At 42.1% G+C, this 15,734-nt stretch overlaps 1 protein-coding gene across 2 annotated transcripts in view; it reads right to left on the reverse strand.

Moving 5' to 3' along the window:
- Positions 1-640: 640 nt before the first annotated feature.
- Positions 641-15,734, reverse strand: part of LOC144783994 (GTPase IMAP family member 9-like) — a 196,142-nt gene continuing 181,048 nt past the window's right edge. For both annotated transcript variants that reach the window (XM_078662708.1, XM_078662707.1), the window contains exon 4: positions 641-4,368. In XM_078662708.1, the coding sequence (XP_078518834.1) occupies positions 3,899-4,368 (470 nt within the window). In that variant the 3' untranslated portion in view covers positions 641-3,898. The remainder of the gene's footprint in view (positions 4,369-15,734) is intronic.

Genomic DNA, 15,734 nt, shown 5'->3' on the forward strand with positions numbered 1-15,734 from the left:
GCATGTTTTTACCTCAAATATGCTTTTACAATGCATGTCATTACCACGCATTGTTTTCATATATATGAACAATGTATTTGTGGGTGGGAGACCCCAGACCCCCAACTTACCTTAAAGGTGTGGTAAAGGCATGCGTTGTAAAGGCATACCCAGGGGCAAACATATATGGGTTAAAAATGCATGGTAAAGGCACAACAAGGTAAAAACCTTGTTGTAGAGGCTGTTTCCTCTGAAAAAGAGGAATAATGCATGCTAGGGCACATGCAAATTCTGTGCACAGAAGCACAACAGCAGTGCAGGAGGGCACAACTCCTTTGCATGTAAACCAGGTGGTGACATTAGATACTGAAGCTTGAGAAGGAGTATTCAAGGTTGCAGAGGGAGAAAGTGCATGCTGAAGGTGAAAAATGTCCAAGTGTGCTGAGGTCTTCGTCAAGGAACAGGAACAATCACATCTGCAACAGAAAGTGTTTGCACTCTTGTGCATGGAGTGCAAGGTCCACATATGGTGTGGCAAACAGAACAAACAGATTGGGAAAGATACGATGGAATACTATTTCAAGAAGATCCGTCAATAAAAGAAAACACACGGTTAAGAGAGTCCGAGGGCTCGTTTTTCAGATAGATCACGCTCATCAGGTACTTTTGAATATTTATTTTATTAAAATATTCGGTTTTCTTTAAACAATCTTTTCAAACATCAGATCAAGCTTTAAAATATCACATTTTTTTCCAAATGATACTCTTTGCTGTAGGATATGTAAAATAAAGGTAACAATATGTATGGATTCCTATTGCCACCCTTAAATAGCCCTAATTTGAGACCTGATGTATCTTCGTTGTGTAAACATTTATTGAATGGATCTAAGTTAAAAATTGCTTATCCCTGCTTAGTATGCCATGTACACGAGTGACTATCAATGTACGGTTAAAGACTGTTTGGCCTTACAGATTATAAATAAGGTGCCTTATTTATGAAGACCTTGCGCCGCCGGTACGTCACTTTTTCCCATGTTAAAAGTGACGCACCGGCGGCGCAAGGCCTTCATAAATAAGGCCCAAGGTGTCTAGAGAAAATGAATCCATTCAATCACCTCGTCATTGATTTTACTATATTCAGGCTCATTGACATGCCATTCCTGTGCAAGAGGTAATAATTGTCAAATTAGAAAAAAATGTATGGAGGACCCATCACTCATAAACGTCAATATTAGAGTATGAGCTTCAGAAATCCAATCTTTTAAGACTCGACAAACTGTTCTAACAATTACACTCTAAACAAAGGGGCCTTTTTCATAAAGGTAACCTTGCACTTTTGTGTAAGTTTATGATAGTTTACTATTCACAAATGTATTTTCCTGCACTATATTTGCGACTGTCAAGTCTCCACACAAGCAAATATAGGACTGTCCTATGTTTGTGTGTTGCAGAGACTCCCCAGTCATAATGATACTACTTGTAAAATACCATTGTGAATAACAAATTATTGTAAACTTAAACAAAACTGCAAGTTTACCTTTGTGAATGAGGCCGGATGTGTTACACGTTTCAAGAAGGTTAACAATTAAATTAAAAGAGATTGAAAAAGTAATATCCCCATATTCAATTGTTGACGAATTGCTGGGTTTATGAACTTAATGAATGTTAAAAAAACTCCCCTGGTCACATGGATTGTGAAAACTCTTCCGCACAATAGGTAGCAAGTTTTTGGAGTGCTGCAACTTGGCTGGTCCACCTTAAGATATTAAAGTCTGTTTTCATAAATCCACTTTATATACAATACTATCTTGAGAATACTATTACATTCTATCTTAAATTTTCATTTTGTTTCAGTCTCAAACATTTTATACACAAAGACAAAGATTTCTTCTTAATACCTATTCAAATCAAAATTGAATCATTGAAAATTATGGTGAGCTTCCTACATACATTTATAGTTAAACTCTCTTCAGGAAACTTACATTCATGAATCCTGGCTTAGAGCCTGATTTAGTGTTAGCCGGACATGTACTCCATCACAATCTAGATACCAGTCTGCCTTATCAGAAGTGCATCTGAATATAACCCACTTGTAATAATACGTACGATATATCAGTCTTGTTTGTGAAAGAGTAATCACCGATCACACTACAGATACGATCCTTTCTTAACCAATCACTATTTTAAAAAAATCAATATGTGGCAAATAACATCGAACAATGGTCTCTTGATGAGACAGCTTAGATTCAAAGTCCCGCCAATTGACTTTTTATGACCATGCACACTTGTAAAATATGGTGTAAGGAAGCTGAGAGGTACGTGAAAATGACACCAATAAATTGTGCTAAGAGACGAAGAGGCAACACTACATTCAAGCTTGTAATTATGAGACCCACAAAGTTACTTTAAGCTGACAAAATCTCCAGGAAAATAGATGGGAAGAATGAAGAAGAATGAAGAACTACTGGTGGAATCAGACCTGCAGTTACACATTCTCCCAGTAATTTCTCCTTGTCAGGGGATTCTCAAGGTTCAATCTGTGATCTCTATTAAATTCTCCCCTCCATAACGGGCCCCCGGAGTGTAATTAACAGCCCCACACACACCAGGCTACTCTCAGAGGCACATCGTTTCCCACCACTGGTGCGAACCATTACGTTACTGGTGAAACTATTGATTCAAGATTTTCACAGAAGCAAATACATGGGTAGTATGACAGGTAGGCCATCCTTGATGAACCAGAGTCATACAAAGGCTTGCAGTTGTGTTCTTGGGTTTTTCTGTAGGTTGGGCTTTAAGTACTGGGTCCAGAACCTGTTTAAACCCTATTGAACCTGTACATTACTTTTACGTTGAAAAGCGAAATAGACACTCAAATGCTTGGGAAAATCTCAGACCAGTGATGAGCCAGAAACTGCTTTGGTTGTCTGCATCTTGGCATGGTCCTTTTGCTGTATCCCAAAGAAAGTTGAGACAACAGAGAAGGTTATATTATTTCTGGATGGATTTTCGCAGTCTCCAAATCAGTGGCCAGAAGCCAGAGAAGTAGTTTGTAGACCGACCCCTGTGATGTTCTGTCAGTATGATAGGATGCATTGCCATAGGATAGCTCAGGAAATTCGTGTGGAAGGAAAAACATCAATTTTTAGTAAGGGCACACATACTGAGAAAACAGGGAAGCTTTGGCATGCAGCACAATAGAGTTCAACCAATATCCAGCTTGCAAACTGTAGGTGAAAACCCACATATAGGAACATCTAACTCATTTGTAAGTCACCAAATAGAGTAAAAAGGTAGCATACTTTAATGCAGAAATGTATAAGAATGCGTGTTTTTAGTCAATACATGCTATCATTCTTCACATTTGCTATGACCCTGTGCGTGACTTTCGCTGACTCCCACTAGCAAAAAAATTCAGATTTTAAATCTAGTCATTTACTGCTATGACATAGCAGTAGTGGTTAACCTACAAAGTTACAGATGGGTAACAGTAAATACCAGTATGTTTTTCACCGAGGGGTTTTGAGTGACATCAAATAATACAAGATTGAAGCTTGAGTTGTCCATGATATCACACAGAACTCGAAGGAAGCAATGTGGCCATACATAACAGGTAGGTGGAAGGAGGTAATTTATTTTGCGACAGAGATAACGGGTCATGTTATGTATGACTCTCCCATTACTCCTCTGTTCCCTCATATAACTTCAAAGTAGGCGCAGAACATTTTGGTGAGCCATACATAAAATACAAATATAGATGGGTAACAGGAAATATCAGGGATGTTTTTCTTCTCAGGCTTAGTCAACTTGAGCTTCGCCCTTGTTGACTATTTGATGTCACTCAGAACCCCTCGATGAAAAACCTCCTTTATATTCCCTGTTGTCCACCTATAACCCGATATCATATGAACATTCATAACTAACGCTTGGACTGGGATTTCGAAAAACATCCCCACTTCGGCACCCAATCACATGAAAAGCATTGGCAAACGTTGAGGATCCTTGTCGCACTGCTCATTTCATTATCATGAGATGTTTCTAGCGCATAATCACTGACTCGATCCTCTCCTCGATTCGGTTTCATTCTTGTTGATCCTGCGGCATATTCTTTTGGTTGTTTCATTATAGGAAGTGTTACTTCTTCCTTAGGCAGTAGAATTGTATTGCAACCTATGTTTTCATCTGTTTTCTCTTCTCGGATATACATTTTTTGGATTTTTTGATTCACTTTCGCTGTATCTTCTCGAGGGATCTTATCACCTGATGATGAACTGGCTGTAGAATTAATTCTAAGTTTCCCAGGGATGATAATTCCAGATTCACTTTTACCAGGTTTATTTTTGCCCACTGGCAACTGGTGTAGGTCAGAGTCTCCATTTATCGTGTGACCTGATAAGGAAAAGTAGTGCACATATAAGAATAAACACTGTATAAAGAAAAAGAATCAAATGGCAGACATACAAATCCCGTTAAGCTCGTCTAATGAAACATACATGGTTTTCTGACTGAAGAGAAACACAATAACACAATTCAATCCATAAAAAGAAAAGGTGTGCATGAATCACAACAGACCCTTTACATCATTCCTATTGTTTTGTTCCGGTTGTAGGAAAGTGTTATGAAAAATTGTATATTTCAAAGTGTTTTCAATTATTTTTGGATACTATAAAATGGGCTTGTTCGTTTTTATATCTCAACGTGAACAATGTTGTACATTCGCAGCATCTTCCCAAATAAATGACTTCCAAACACAAAATGATTGGCTTTATGTGTTTAACCTTTCTACACCTATTTGTATCGAAGCACCTTTTAGAGTTAACCAACCAAGACAGATGAACTCAAATTTCAGCCCAGATTTACTAAAGCTTTGCTCCAGGTTTGCATCAATTTGTGAGGCAAACCTGGTGCACAGTATTAGGGTGGGATGTACTATTTAACACACATCAGGATTTGCGTTGGATAGTATCCCAAAGTAACGGAAGGTTCTGCGGTTCTCTGATTTGCACTAGTTTGTGCCATGAGGGAGTTCAATGGGTGAAGCACAGACATTTCCATGCAACCACCCATGGGCCTTGATGCAAATATATATCGAATAACATTAATAAACAGTAATTTGTGCCCAATCCTTACGCCTTCTTGCAGCAGATATAACCAGGAGACATGTTTTTATATCTCCTCGTTTCTCCAACTTTGCATGTGTGCTACACACATACAAAATGGGAAAAGCCTGAAAGCAAAGTTTTTGTCCTGGAAGGGTTACCTACCAAAACAAATCAGGTGTTAAGGGAAATACACCCGCTTTACAATATGGCACAAGAGTGTGTGCACTGGCACATCACTGTCAAATGCACGTAAACGCTGAGGGAAAGAAAAAAATGCACCCAATCTAAGTAGATATGCCAATTTTTTTATTCCTCCCTTTTATACAAGGCAGCGCAGCAACTTTGGTGCAGTGTTGCTTTGCATCACAGAATAGTAGATCTGGGCCTGAATGTCTTGCTACTGAGCAGGCGCGACCGGCACAGGTAACAGCGCTGTGGCGTTGAGGCGGGGTGGGATGGGGCAGGGCCGGAGGGGGGGGGGGGGCGGGGGGGAAGTAGACAGAAAACGGAATAGGTAAAGTAAAATTAAATAATAAATAAAACCTCTTACCTTGCGCTCGCCACATCAGTGTTTCAAGTAGACACTAACTGAAGCAGCACATTGTGAAACCTTTTTAACATTAGCGCAGGAATAGGTGATCTCTAAAAATAAGTAGTGTGCAACATGCTTCAGTTGCCCTGCAGGTTCCCTATATGGGTGATAACTGCTCTCAGAAGGCAGCCATGTCTGCAGGTTGGCACTACGCTGTACAGGAGCAGGTTTAGATCCTCAGTCGTACAATACCATACACATATCTGCTCACAGGCCACTTCACAAAGCTGGGCAACATAAACACTTCTTCAGGTAAAACTCATCATCTACCTTTAAATCGCATACAGGTATCCCAGGGTGAGGTAAGGTGCCTGAATCGCCTTCACCAGGGTTGGAATTTCTCCACTATTCCTGGTGGTAAATACATAGTCTCAAAGAACTTTTCTGGGCTGATAGCACAATAGATGGTGAGGTAGCAGCAAGCTTGTGCCCGGGTGAGCTTTACCTCTAATACATCTATTTGTGATATAATAAATAGCAGATTACACAATAAAGTTGACTTCTGGAAAGCACAAGGATAGTGCCGTCAGCTGTGTCTCAATGTCACGAGCAACTTATATGTGGTGGGCAGTGAAATAGGACCCCGCTGAGTAATCTGAACTCCCCCATCTGACATGGTACCCCTAAAGTGGCAGTTTACACCCTGCCTCTCACTGGCCACGAGAATTAGCAGATCTGGATACAAAGAATTATTTAGCAACCTCTGTGCCTCGTTCCTCCTGTGCTAATCTCCAATATGATGTTCATGTGGAGTCTGACCAAATAAGGCTCTGATTTGGCCAGTGATATAACAGCTAGTCCTGAGTGTCCCATTGGTTGACCAAGAAATGTCTCACTAAGGGCCACAAAAATGGTTAACTTCCCATCCCCTCCCACCTACACCAGACTTGGCATAACCAATGCCACTCTGGCCTGATTATCGGGAACGCCTGTTCTCCAAGAAGAGTCTTACTTTCCTGGAAAGTGCAGCTCATCATACCACTTCCTATCCTAGCAGAATACGAATCAGATCCCCTAAGCCCGTGTCAATCATCTGGAGATTTGCCGCTGGCATAATCAGTTACGTCAGTCGTTAACACCCCTTGGGGCAGATTTATGTTGGGGTTGCGCCACGTTTACGCCGCCGTTGCGTGATGCAACGGCGCGGAAACGTGGCGCATCCCTGCGACCTATTTACAACGTGACGCATCTAGGCAGATGCGTCACGTTCTAAAGCCCTGCGCCACCTGTGGGCGTTCCGGCGCAGGGTGGGCGTTCCGGGGCAGGTGCGCCTCGCAAAAGTGCCTGCGTGAAATCTACAAGATTTCACGCAGGCACTTTTAGGCCAATGCTGCATCAAAACCCTGCGCCTGCTTGAAGCAGGCGTAAGGCTTGATGCAGCATTGGACAGATAGGGCCCCCCAGAGCATTGCTGGAGCTGTGTCGCGCTTGCGACGCAACTCCAGCAATGCGCCACCTTTACGGCACTGATGCGTCACTCATCTGTGCCGCTTTTGCCCCATGGTGCGCCGCATTGTAAATGCGGCGCATCATGGGTGGCGGAGCTGCGGCGCACAATAACTGGCGCATCCCTGGGGATGCGCTAGTTATTGTAAATCTGCCCCCTAGTGTATATGGACCTTCGTTGGTTATGTACCTTTAGGCTGCACCTAGGTGCTGATTGGTGTTTGGTGCTTATACATAGATAGGATTGAAATTGTCTTCCTTCTTTCACAAACCAAGATACATTACTGGACTTCTTCTAGGAAACCTACCTGCAGCTCGCACAGAGCTCCGCATATTTTGGAAACCATTGCCACTCACACTTTATACACAGTATGGAAGGCTTCCCTACACTTTGATTAGGCCAGGTTTTAAAAAGCTCCTTCTGCTATTCCTAACTGGGCGTAGATGCAATGAGCTCTTTAAGTGATGCTTGCAAAAGTCTATACCAAAGCAATACATGTTGGGCTGCAACAGCAAACGCTAAAAATAGCATCAAACAGTCGTTCACTGTAGCTAAAACTGTGAATGAATTCGCTTGACTCCGTGACATTATCGCTTATTTGAAAGCCTACAAAAGCTACTTTTGATGCATCCCAAATGCAAAAATACCGGTCGCAAAGGCGAATCTGCCCCCTTTGCGAACGGTTTTTAGCTTGATGCATCTGGCCCGTATTGAGGGATCTGGGGTCATCCCACATTACATAAAGTCCTACGGAATAGAACTACCTTTTCACTCATTTTAACCACAGTATGGCGCTATCCTTCTTTAAAGTGAGCATCTCACCAAGTGAGTTCCTGTATGTCTCTAACTTTTCAGTTTGATAGATACAAGGCCAAAACAGAAGAAGATCAAGCATAGCTAGATATGCAATGCTTTTGAGATCCACGTCAAACTATAATGGCAGCATCGGAACAATTTGAGACAAAACCACTAAGGATCTTGAATATGTATTCTCAGACCTGATTAGACTAGTAATGTAACACATTCTCCAAATGTATACAGCCTATAATGCAGCTCCTACTCCCTTTGACCAAAAAATTCCTGGTGCCGGAGAAACAGATATGGATATGATAGTTTTGAACATTTTAAGTCAGATACTGCACAATGTTGCAGGGTTAGTTTGTTTTTTATTACAATTTGTGGTGTCCCAGTGATTCTGTTTGCTAATCTGATGCCGAAGTAATCCAAATTCAGTACTCTTTCGAGTTATGTGTCTTCCATTGTCTACACCCTCCCCTAAACTGCCTCTATAGATTGAAAAACATATATCTGGTTTTAGAAGGGTTGATCCCTAAACGGTGTTGTGCATAAAAAGCTGAAAATATGATCAGCGGACACTGTAACCCCATACGTGTCTTTGATATTAATAGATTATTGTCTGCAAACAACAGATCAGGGATTTTAAGACCATTAAATCTGGAGGAATCACCAAGAAATTCAACTACATTACTTATATAGAGGAAAGGTACGGGGCTAACACACATCCCTGTCTCACACCTTTCTGAATGCAGATATTATCTGTCAATTACACCTTTTCCCAAATATGACTTGGGCATCATTTTCTGTGTGTAATCATATTATTATGTTCAGAAAATCATCTGGGACCCCATTAATTTTAGGCCTTTCCACAATATATGCCTTAGAATGAGACAGAAAGCTGCCCTCAAGTCCAAGAAAGCCACATAGAAGTGTAACCTTTTTATTGTCACAAACATCCAATATAGTGCTACAAAGCGAAATACATGGTTGATTGTATCGATCTTGGCTCTAAAACCTGCTTGTAAGTTGGACTAAATATTTGTCTTCAACATCCAATTCTGCACTTTCTCAAGGAGATGTCCACAAAAGACTTTATCTATAATGCTCATGGGTCTTTCATTCGTCGATCCATCCCTTCTTCCCTCTTTATAAATAGGGATTATTTCTGCTCCCTTCCATCTTTCGGGGAAATCGGCTCCAGCCGATATTGCAATTGACAAAAGATTGATGTGTAGAGCCTCTAAGAAATTGGGGTATTAGTTGGGAGGGTTAGAATTCTGACACACATGACAATAACAGTCCTTGTGAGGATGACCACAAAAGACACTAAATACCTCTGTCATTGACTCTCTGGTAGCTTGGTGCAATTCAGTCAGGCGTAACTTAAGGGCAAGGTGTAAAGTATTTATGAAGCACACAAGCAGTAACAAAGTGAAAACAAAACAGGTGAAAAATCCCAAACCACATTTGAAAAATAGAGTAAAGTGTAATAAAATAAATGGCACCGAAACAACAAAAATCCAATCAGTATAACCAGAGAATTTATATTTAAAATGTTAGGTAAAAATAGCACCAAGAAGCACAAAGTGCCACTTGTTGTTATCTGCCGCACTAGACTGGGGAAAAGTCACAAGTTCAGGCTGACCACGGTGGAGCTCTGGTCGAATACAGGGACCAGGTTAGTCCCTCTGAAGAGTTACCTTCTCAAAGTAAGGTCAAAGATTTCCGTTCCTGTTGGTGGGGGTTTCAAGGAGAGCATTGAAGGTGCGAGAAGCTGGTTGGGCATCACAGAGGGTTGTTGCAGTTGCGCAAAGAGTGGATCATACCTGGACCTTCTCATTGTTAATTGTCGTGGGCTGTCACTGTCTGTGCGAATTGCAGGTCTGGCATTGCCGGTCATCGTGGACAGTCACTCTCAGAGCAAAGAGCAGGTCCCACTGGAGCTTTGCTTCGGCAGTCATTGTAGATGGCCATTCTTGGCATGAAGAAGTCACTTGGCAGTCATGAGGAGTCTAAACTTTATGATTTTTTACCGTTTCTCACCGGAGCTCACACTTTTGCCAGGGGTCCAGGACATGGAGGGAACTTCTTGGGTATCAGGACTTACTCTTGTAGAGGACAGTAGTAAAGCTCAGGAAGGTCCAGCTGATGGTGGTCAGCCATGCAGTAAGAGGGAGGCCTCTGGAAGTTTGTGTGGTCCTATAGCTCACACAAGAGGTCAGCCAACTAATCCTTGAAGTCTCTATGTGTGGCCCAGGTTCAAGGCAACTAGGTCCAATCCTTTCTGCAGTCAGCAGGGCAGTCTCTCATTCTCAGACAGAAGGCAGTCCTTCTTCAGAATCTTCCACAGGTCTAGGAGTGTTCTGATGAGAGGTTCTGAAGGTCCCATTTTTATACCTGTTATCAACCTTTGTGTGGTGAAATTCTGTGCACTACCCCATAACTGGTATTTGTCATTTCTTCCCCTTCCCTTGGCTCTAACCTGTCTAAGGTGACAATGGAGGGCAGTCCTGTTGTCAGATGTCTTTGTTTGTGCTGAATACAGAGGCCTTTGAAGTATAATCAGGGTAGGTGACAGCTCCTTCACTCATAGTTGCCATGTCTAGAAGCAATAAACAACCTACAACAGGAAAGCTATTCACTGGCATGTGACCCAGAACACTTGGAGAAATGCAAATTTGATTTGAGCAGGTAAATATAAACCTAAAGTAGCATTTTCAAAATTGTAACTTAATATTGGACTTCACCATTAAAGAGGATTTTAAATTACAATTCATTTGCATTTGAGTGTTAACAGCATATCTCTATCTGCCCCTAATTTGAAGGTAAAATGTATTAATTGAATTACATTAATTCAGTGTTAGCCATAGTCAAGTAAATTAAATGTGGCAATCTGGTGTATGGGAGAGCACAAGCACTTACCACTGATTAGCAGGGACAAAGTGCACAAAGTCCTAAAAACGAACAAAAACAAGTTCAGCAAAGGAAGTCAAAAATCTGGGGAGACTCTTCAGAGATAGTCAGTTCAAGAGAGACCATATAAACGGGTTGAAAAGCCAAAGATCTCCAGGAATCTTTTGTGGTTCGGATGCCCTCCCACCTTTCCAGCTTTCAATTACCTTAGAGGTACCTTGGCATGAGAATACAATGGGACAGGGAGTGACTATGTAGATTTGCTTGCCAAATGCTGTACCCAGGGTTATGGATGGAAAAAGAACTGCATACAGCTATTGGCACGGATACAACTGTGAGCTAATAAATCCCAAATAACCAGTTCTCTTATCTTTACTGTAGGAGAGTAGGGTCTGCTTCCTATGGTTACCCCCACTTTTTGCTGTTATTCCTTGTTTGTTCGACTTTAGTGTGGCTGTTGACCTTGTAATCAGGCCCACAGAACAGCTGTTCTCTCTCTAAATTGATACCATGTACTTTAGGTACATACCAGATTGGTTACTGGGTCACCCTTGTGAGCCCCTGTATAGTGTACCATAGGTACCCAGGGCATAGGTGCACCCTAGGCCAACCAGGGGCTGCAGCATGTATTGTGCCACCCCTGGTTTGCCTTCCAAACTGACACCACAGGTCTATTCACACAGCCTGGGTAAGGTGGTGTAATCACCCCTTACATAGATATAGTCTACGTATATATAAATATACATATAGACACATATACACCTATAGGTCACTCCTATGGCAGGCCTTAACAATCCTGGAGGCAGAGTGCTTGATTTTATGTGAGAGGGTGCCGTAGCATGAGCTGAACCCTTCTGCAGCTTTCAGAAATATCTCCTTATAGCTGTTTTATGATATAGCTTTACTATATACTCTTAAGTGCATTATAATCCTCTCGGTTAATGCTAACTTTGGTTTGGCTTTATCAAAACATGTCGTGTAAGGTGTCAAACACTTTGGAATACTACCCACCTCCCCGCCAGTACTGGTGGCGGGTGTAGCATTCCACTCTTCTAGAGGGGAAAGACATGTAGTTGCTGGTTTACCCGGTTAAAGTTAAACACAGCCCCAGCATCACAAAATGGATGCTGCTGCCACAGACACGAGTCTGCACTCCTGCTGCTGGATGAAACTCCGGCAGGGGAGGCCTGTACAATAGGTTTCCTGTCAAGGGAGATGCTGGCACCTCCCCAGACAGGCATTAGTGTATTGGGGCAGGGAGGGTTGCATTCAGTGAATGCTTTTCAGACACTGCCTGGGGCACACTAGGTGCTCCATGCATTTCCCAGTTCTAACCGGTTGCTGGGGCACTCAGCCCCAGCTCTGGCGCGAAACTGGACAAAGGGAAAGGGGTGTAACCACCCCCACCCCAGGTCCACCCATAGGAGGGACCTTAAAGTTAGTCCAACCCCTAAACTTACTATAAGTATAGGATCCCAGTCCCTAGGACTTTAGATTACCCTGGAAAAAACTCTGAAACATATATCCTGGACCTTCGACATTCTATTTCGACTGGAAGATGGAAGACATCTCCCTTGTGGTCAAGGAGTGACCACTCTGTTCAAACAGGCACAAAAAGCATCTTTGCCGGTCTGCATTTTCGAGGCTGCCGCCAAATTCCGAAGAATCTGCGACACAGGACATAGACTACCAGACATGTCTGACCCCGACCTTTGCTCACAGCAAAGCTGAGACCCGTGGCGGACACGAGAGACAAGGGACCAGAACTCATGGACATCCTGCATTTTGCTACCTGCATCAACTTCCCGAGGTATCCTGAAGTTGTGCATTGGGGTGCTTGAAGCCCCAGACCCGAGCACCTTTTGCACTGAAGCTCAGAGCTCCACACTCCATGAGTGGCCTGTGGGCTTGCTTTTTGCATTTCCACTCAACGCGGCTTTGCGGTTAATAGTCTGTTGGCTAGTGAGCCCCCAAGAAGACAATCTTTTATTACAACTTCTTTTCCTGGTTGCTCCAGGCTTGTTCCAACTTCCCTGCAAAGGAGAAGTTTCACAGACCTTGCTGGTCTGCACCAAAGCTCATCTTGACATCCTGCGTGGGTTGCGTTTGCCAAGGCTTGTTGTGTCCAATCAGGATACCGACACTGCAGTCAACTAGTTCATTTGTGGGAAAGCTCGAATCCAGCTCCTGATTGTCGTCAACACCTCCTGGTCCTCCTGGTCACCTGAAATCAGCCGACATCTGGTGGCATCTTTCTATCGCCGCCCTGGTCACTGGCAAGTGGCCCAGACTCTGTTCCCTCTGCTTTCAGGTTCTTCAGATCTTCGATCCACCCTTGGATCCAGCCGGACACTTTTCCTCTGGTCGCCTGCAGCACTTCTTTGCAGTTCTCCATTGAAATTTACGATGAAACCCGACACCAAAAGAGACCTATGCACCCGGCTTCCGTGGGTGAGGTAACACGAGTACTCTGGTAGTCTTGAGGGTATTGGCCCTCCTAGTGTCTAAGTCTAAAAGGGTTCTATTGTAGTTAATTTAGAAGTGTCCTTAAATTGTAACTTTGTAACTTGTTTGTTTCCCTTAGAAAGTCAATGGTAACCTGCGGCTGTGTTTAGACAATGCACGCGTCTCCCGTTGGCCTCCTACATCCTAACCATTGGGTGTTTAGAGTAGCCCCAGCGATTCCACAGGCCCTAGGACTGCTTTCTAATTCTCACGTGGTTCTTATACCACTATTTTAGTATATGGCTTGTGAGGCCCCTAGGGCCAAATGTATACTGTGCAACTTATTGTATGTTAATTAAGTAACTTGTATTGTACTTTACCTCTTTCCTCATAAAGAGTGCAGAGGGGTTGTGTTTAGAATAAATACATATATATTTGATATATACCTTGTGTGGTGTGCTTTCATTTGGTACTCAAGGGATTATAATTGGTAAAACAACTCGCTTAATTCGTTCTCTGAAGTCTTAGCCTGAGGACTGCTTGCCACTGCTACCCCTAGGATAGCTTTCTATAAGGTTGACTTTACAACCACCATCAATACGGGTCGATTAGACTGGTGCAAGGTGCCCACTAGAACTAGTGGACATCATATGCCAGGCTAACTTCTCACATTTACTGCTTCTTAAAGGTCCAGCCAGTTCCCTTCCTCCCATGTCTTTTTACTCAAGCATGTACTAATTCATACTAACTTTTGCCTCACTGATTCTGTTCTTGTTATGGCTTTTAACTGCTTACTGGATTTTACATTTTGTTATACCATGATAGTTGTTTCATCTTACGAAATGATCTTGTAAATTCCTTATAAAAGAAGCTCCTCAATAAACCAAACAATGTACGATGTAACTTACTTATGGGTATATCGTTCTCATGAGAGAATTCATTTGTCTGCAGAGCTACTATGATGAGTCTATATAGACATACATTTTCAGATTTCTGTTGTAATATATCTACAGTAATTAGGGAGCAAAAGCAAGCAGTCAGCCAAAATACAAGGTGCTGCCTGATCAAACATGATCACACCTTTCACTGTCCGTGAAAGAGCATTTTGATCCCTATTGATTCTCTCTACAATTTCCATTGCAAGTAGTGCACAACACTGTCATAAATCTAACATGATTTAATTAATCTGGGTACCACATTTGTCCCTCCTAAATGGATTTGTCTCCACTCTATCACAGAGCGTTCAACCATTGCAACATTTTAAGCTACTAGACAGGGTCACTGATGTTAGTTTAATGGCAGTAGCAGCACAACTTTTAATTGGAGGAGCCACCAAAGCAGGGATATCCCACTGTTCATCTTCCTGCCCAGAGAGAGTATTCCCAATCCCCATTGTTTCATAGGTAGTATCGAAGTAACCGCAACAAGAAGTAAACTATTGCCCTTTGTTTGTTCTAGAGTACCCTTTAGCAAATGAAGAATGGATGACTAAATTATTTGGTGTGCTACACTTCTATACATTAATTCACTTTACCATGAATCCACTGGGGGCTCTGATAGATAAACCCATAATGTTAGGAGATTCCAGGTCCAGATCCTTAATACATCATTTGGAGAAATCATGAACTAAATTGCGAGGCCTCCAGAGGAACACCCAACACTACATGAAGTGGCCTCCTTACTAAAGTTAAATACCCTGAGCTATAGATCAGGTGTAGGCCCATATTTCCTGGACCATATATATTTAATGCCTATATATTAGGTCCCCACAGTTGGAATCATATCATTTCATTTGGATATCAGCCTAGACACATACCATGAGAATGTATGAAGTGAGACGTAACGTTGTTAGGAACTACCCAGGAACTTGTTTTGGTTGTCCATTGATCATCAGGTGTTCTATTCAATGCATTGCTATTTTATTATGTTAAATAAAAACTACATGTGATGATATTTAAAGCATGAACGGTATTGCCACCAATTACTCCCTCAGAATAGAGTTGATCAGGTTGTTCCAGATGGGTCCCTGTCCTATTTCTTTAACAATCTATCTTGCATAGTTACGTACCCTTGAAGTTTCATTTGATGTCTCTCTAGTAAAGTTTTGGAGTGTAGAGTTGTATTACTCTGGGGACTACCTAAAGGCAAATAAAGGAGATTACACTTAAATTTTATATCGGAGAAATTTTCTATTGTTGTACTCCACACTAGAGCCACTGGTCCCTTCAATCAGTTATTGTTTTCTAGATGCAACTTAATGTAATCATGATTCCAGTTAACAATAGCGAATAGTCAAGACAATATTGGAAGGTATAACAATAACGGAGCAAGTGACAATGACGTATGTCCCTACTCCAATGATTAATTTTATTTTTCAGTGAATTCATGCCATCTTGTGCATATTGTGTGAGCTTTGGGACCATAGTCATGTAAACGGCCCCCTTTCCGCCCACCATGA

The sequence above is a fragment of the Lissotriton helveticus genome, chromosome 10, assembly GCF_964261635.1.
Source record: "Lissotriton helveticus chromosome 10, aLisHel1.1, whole genome shotgun sequence".
Classification (NCBI taxonomy): Eukaryota; Metazoa; Chordata; class Amphibia; order Caudata; family Salamandridae; genus Lissotriton; species Lissotriton helveticus.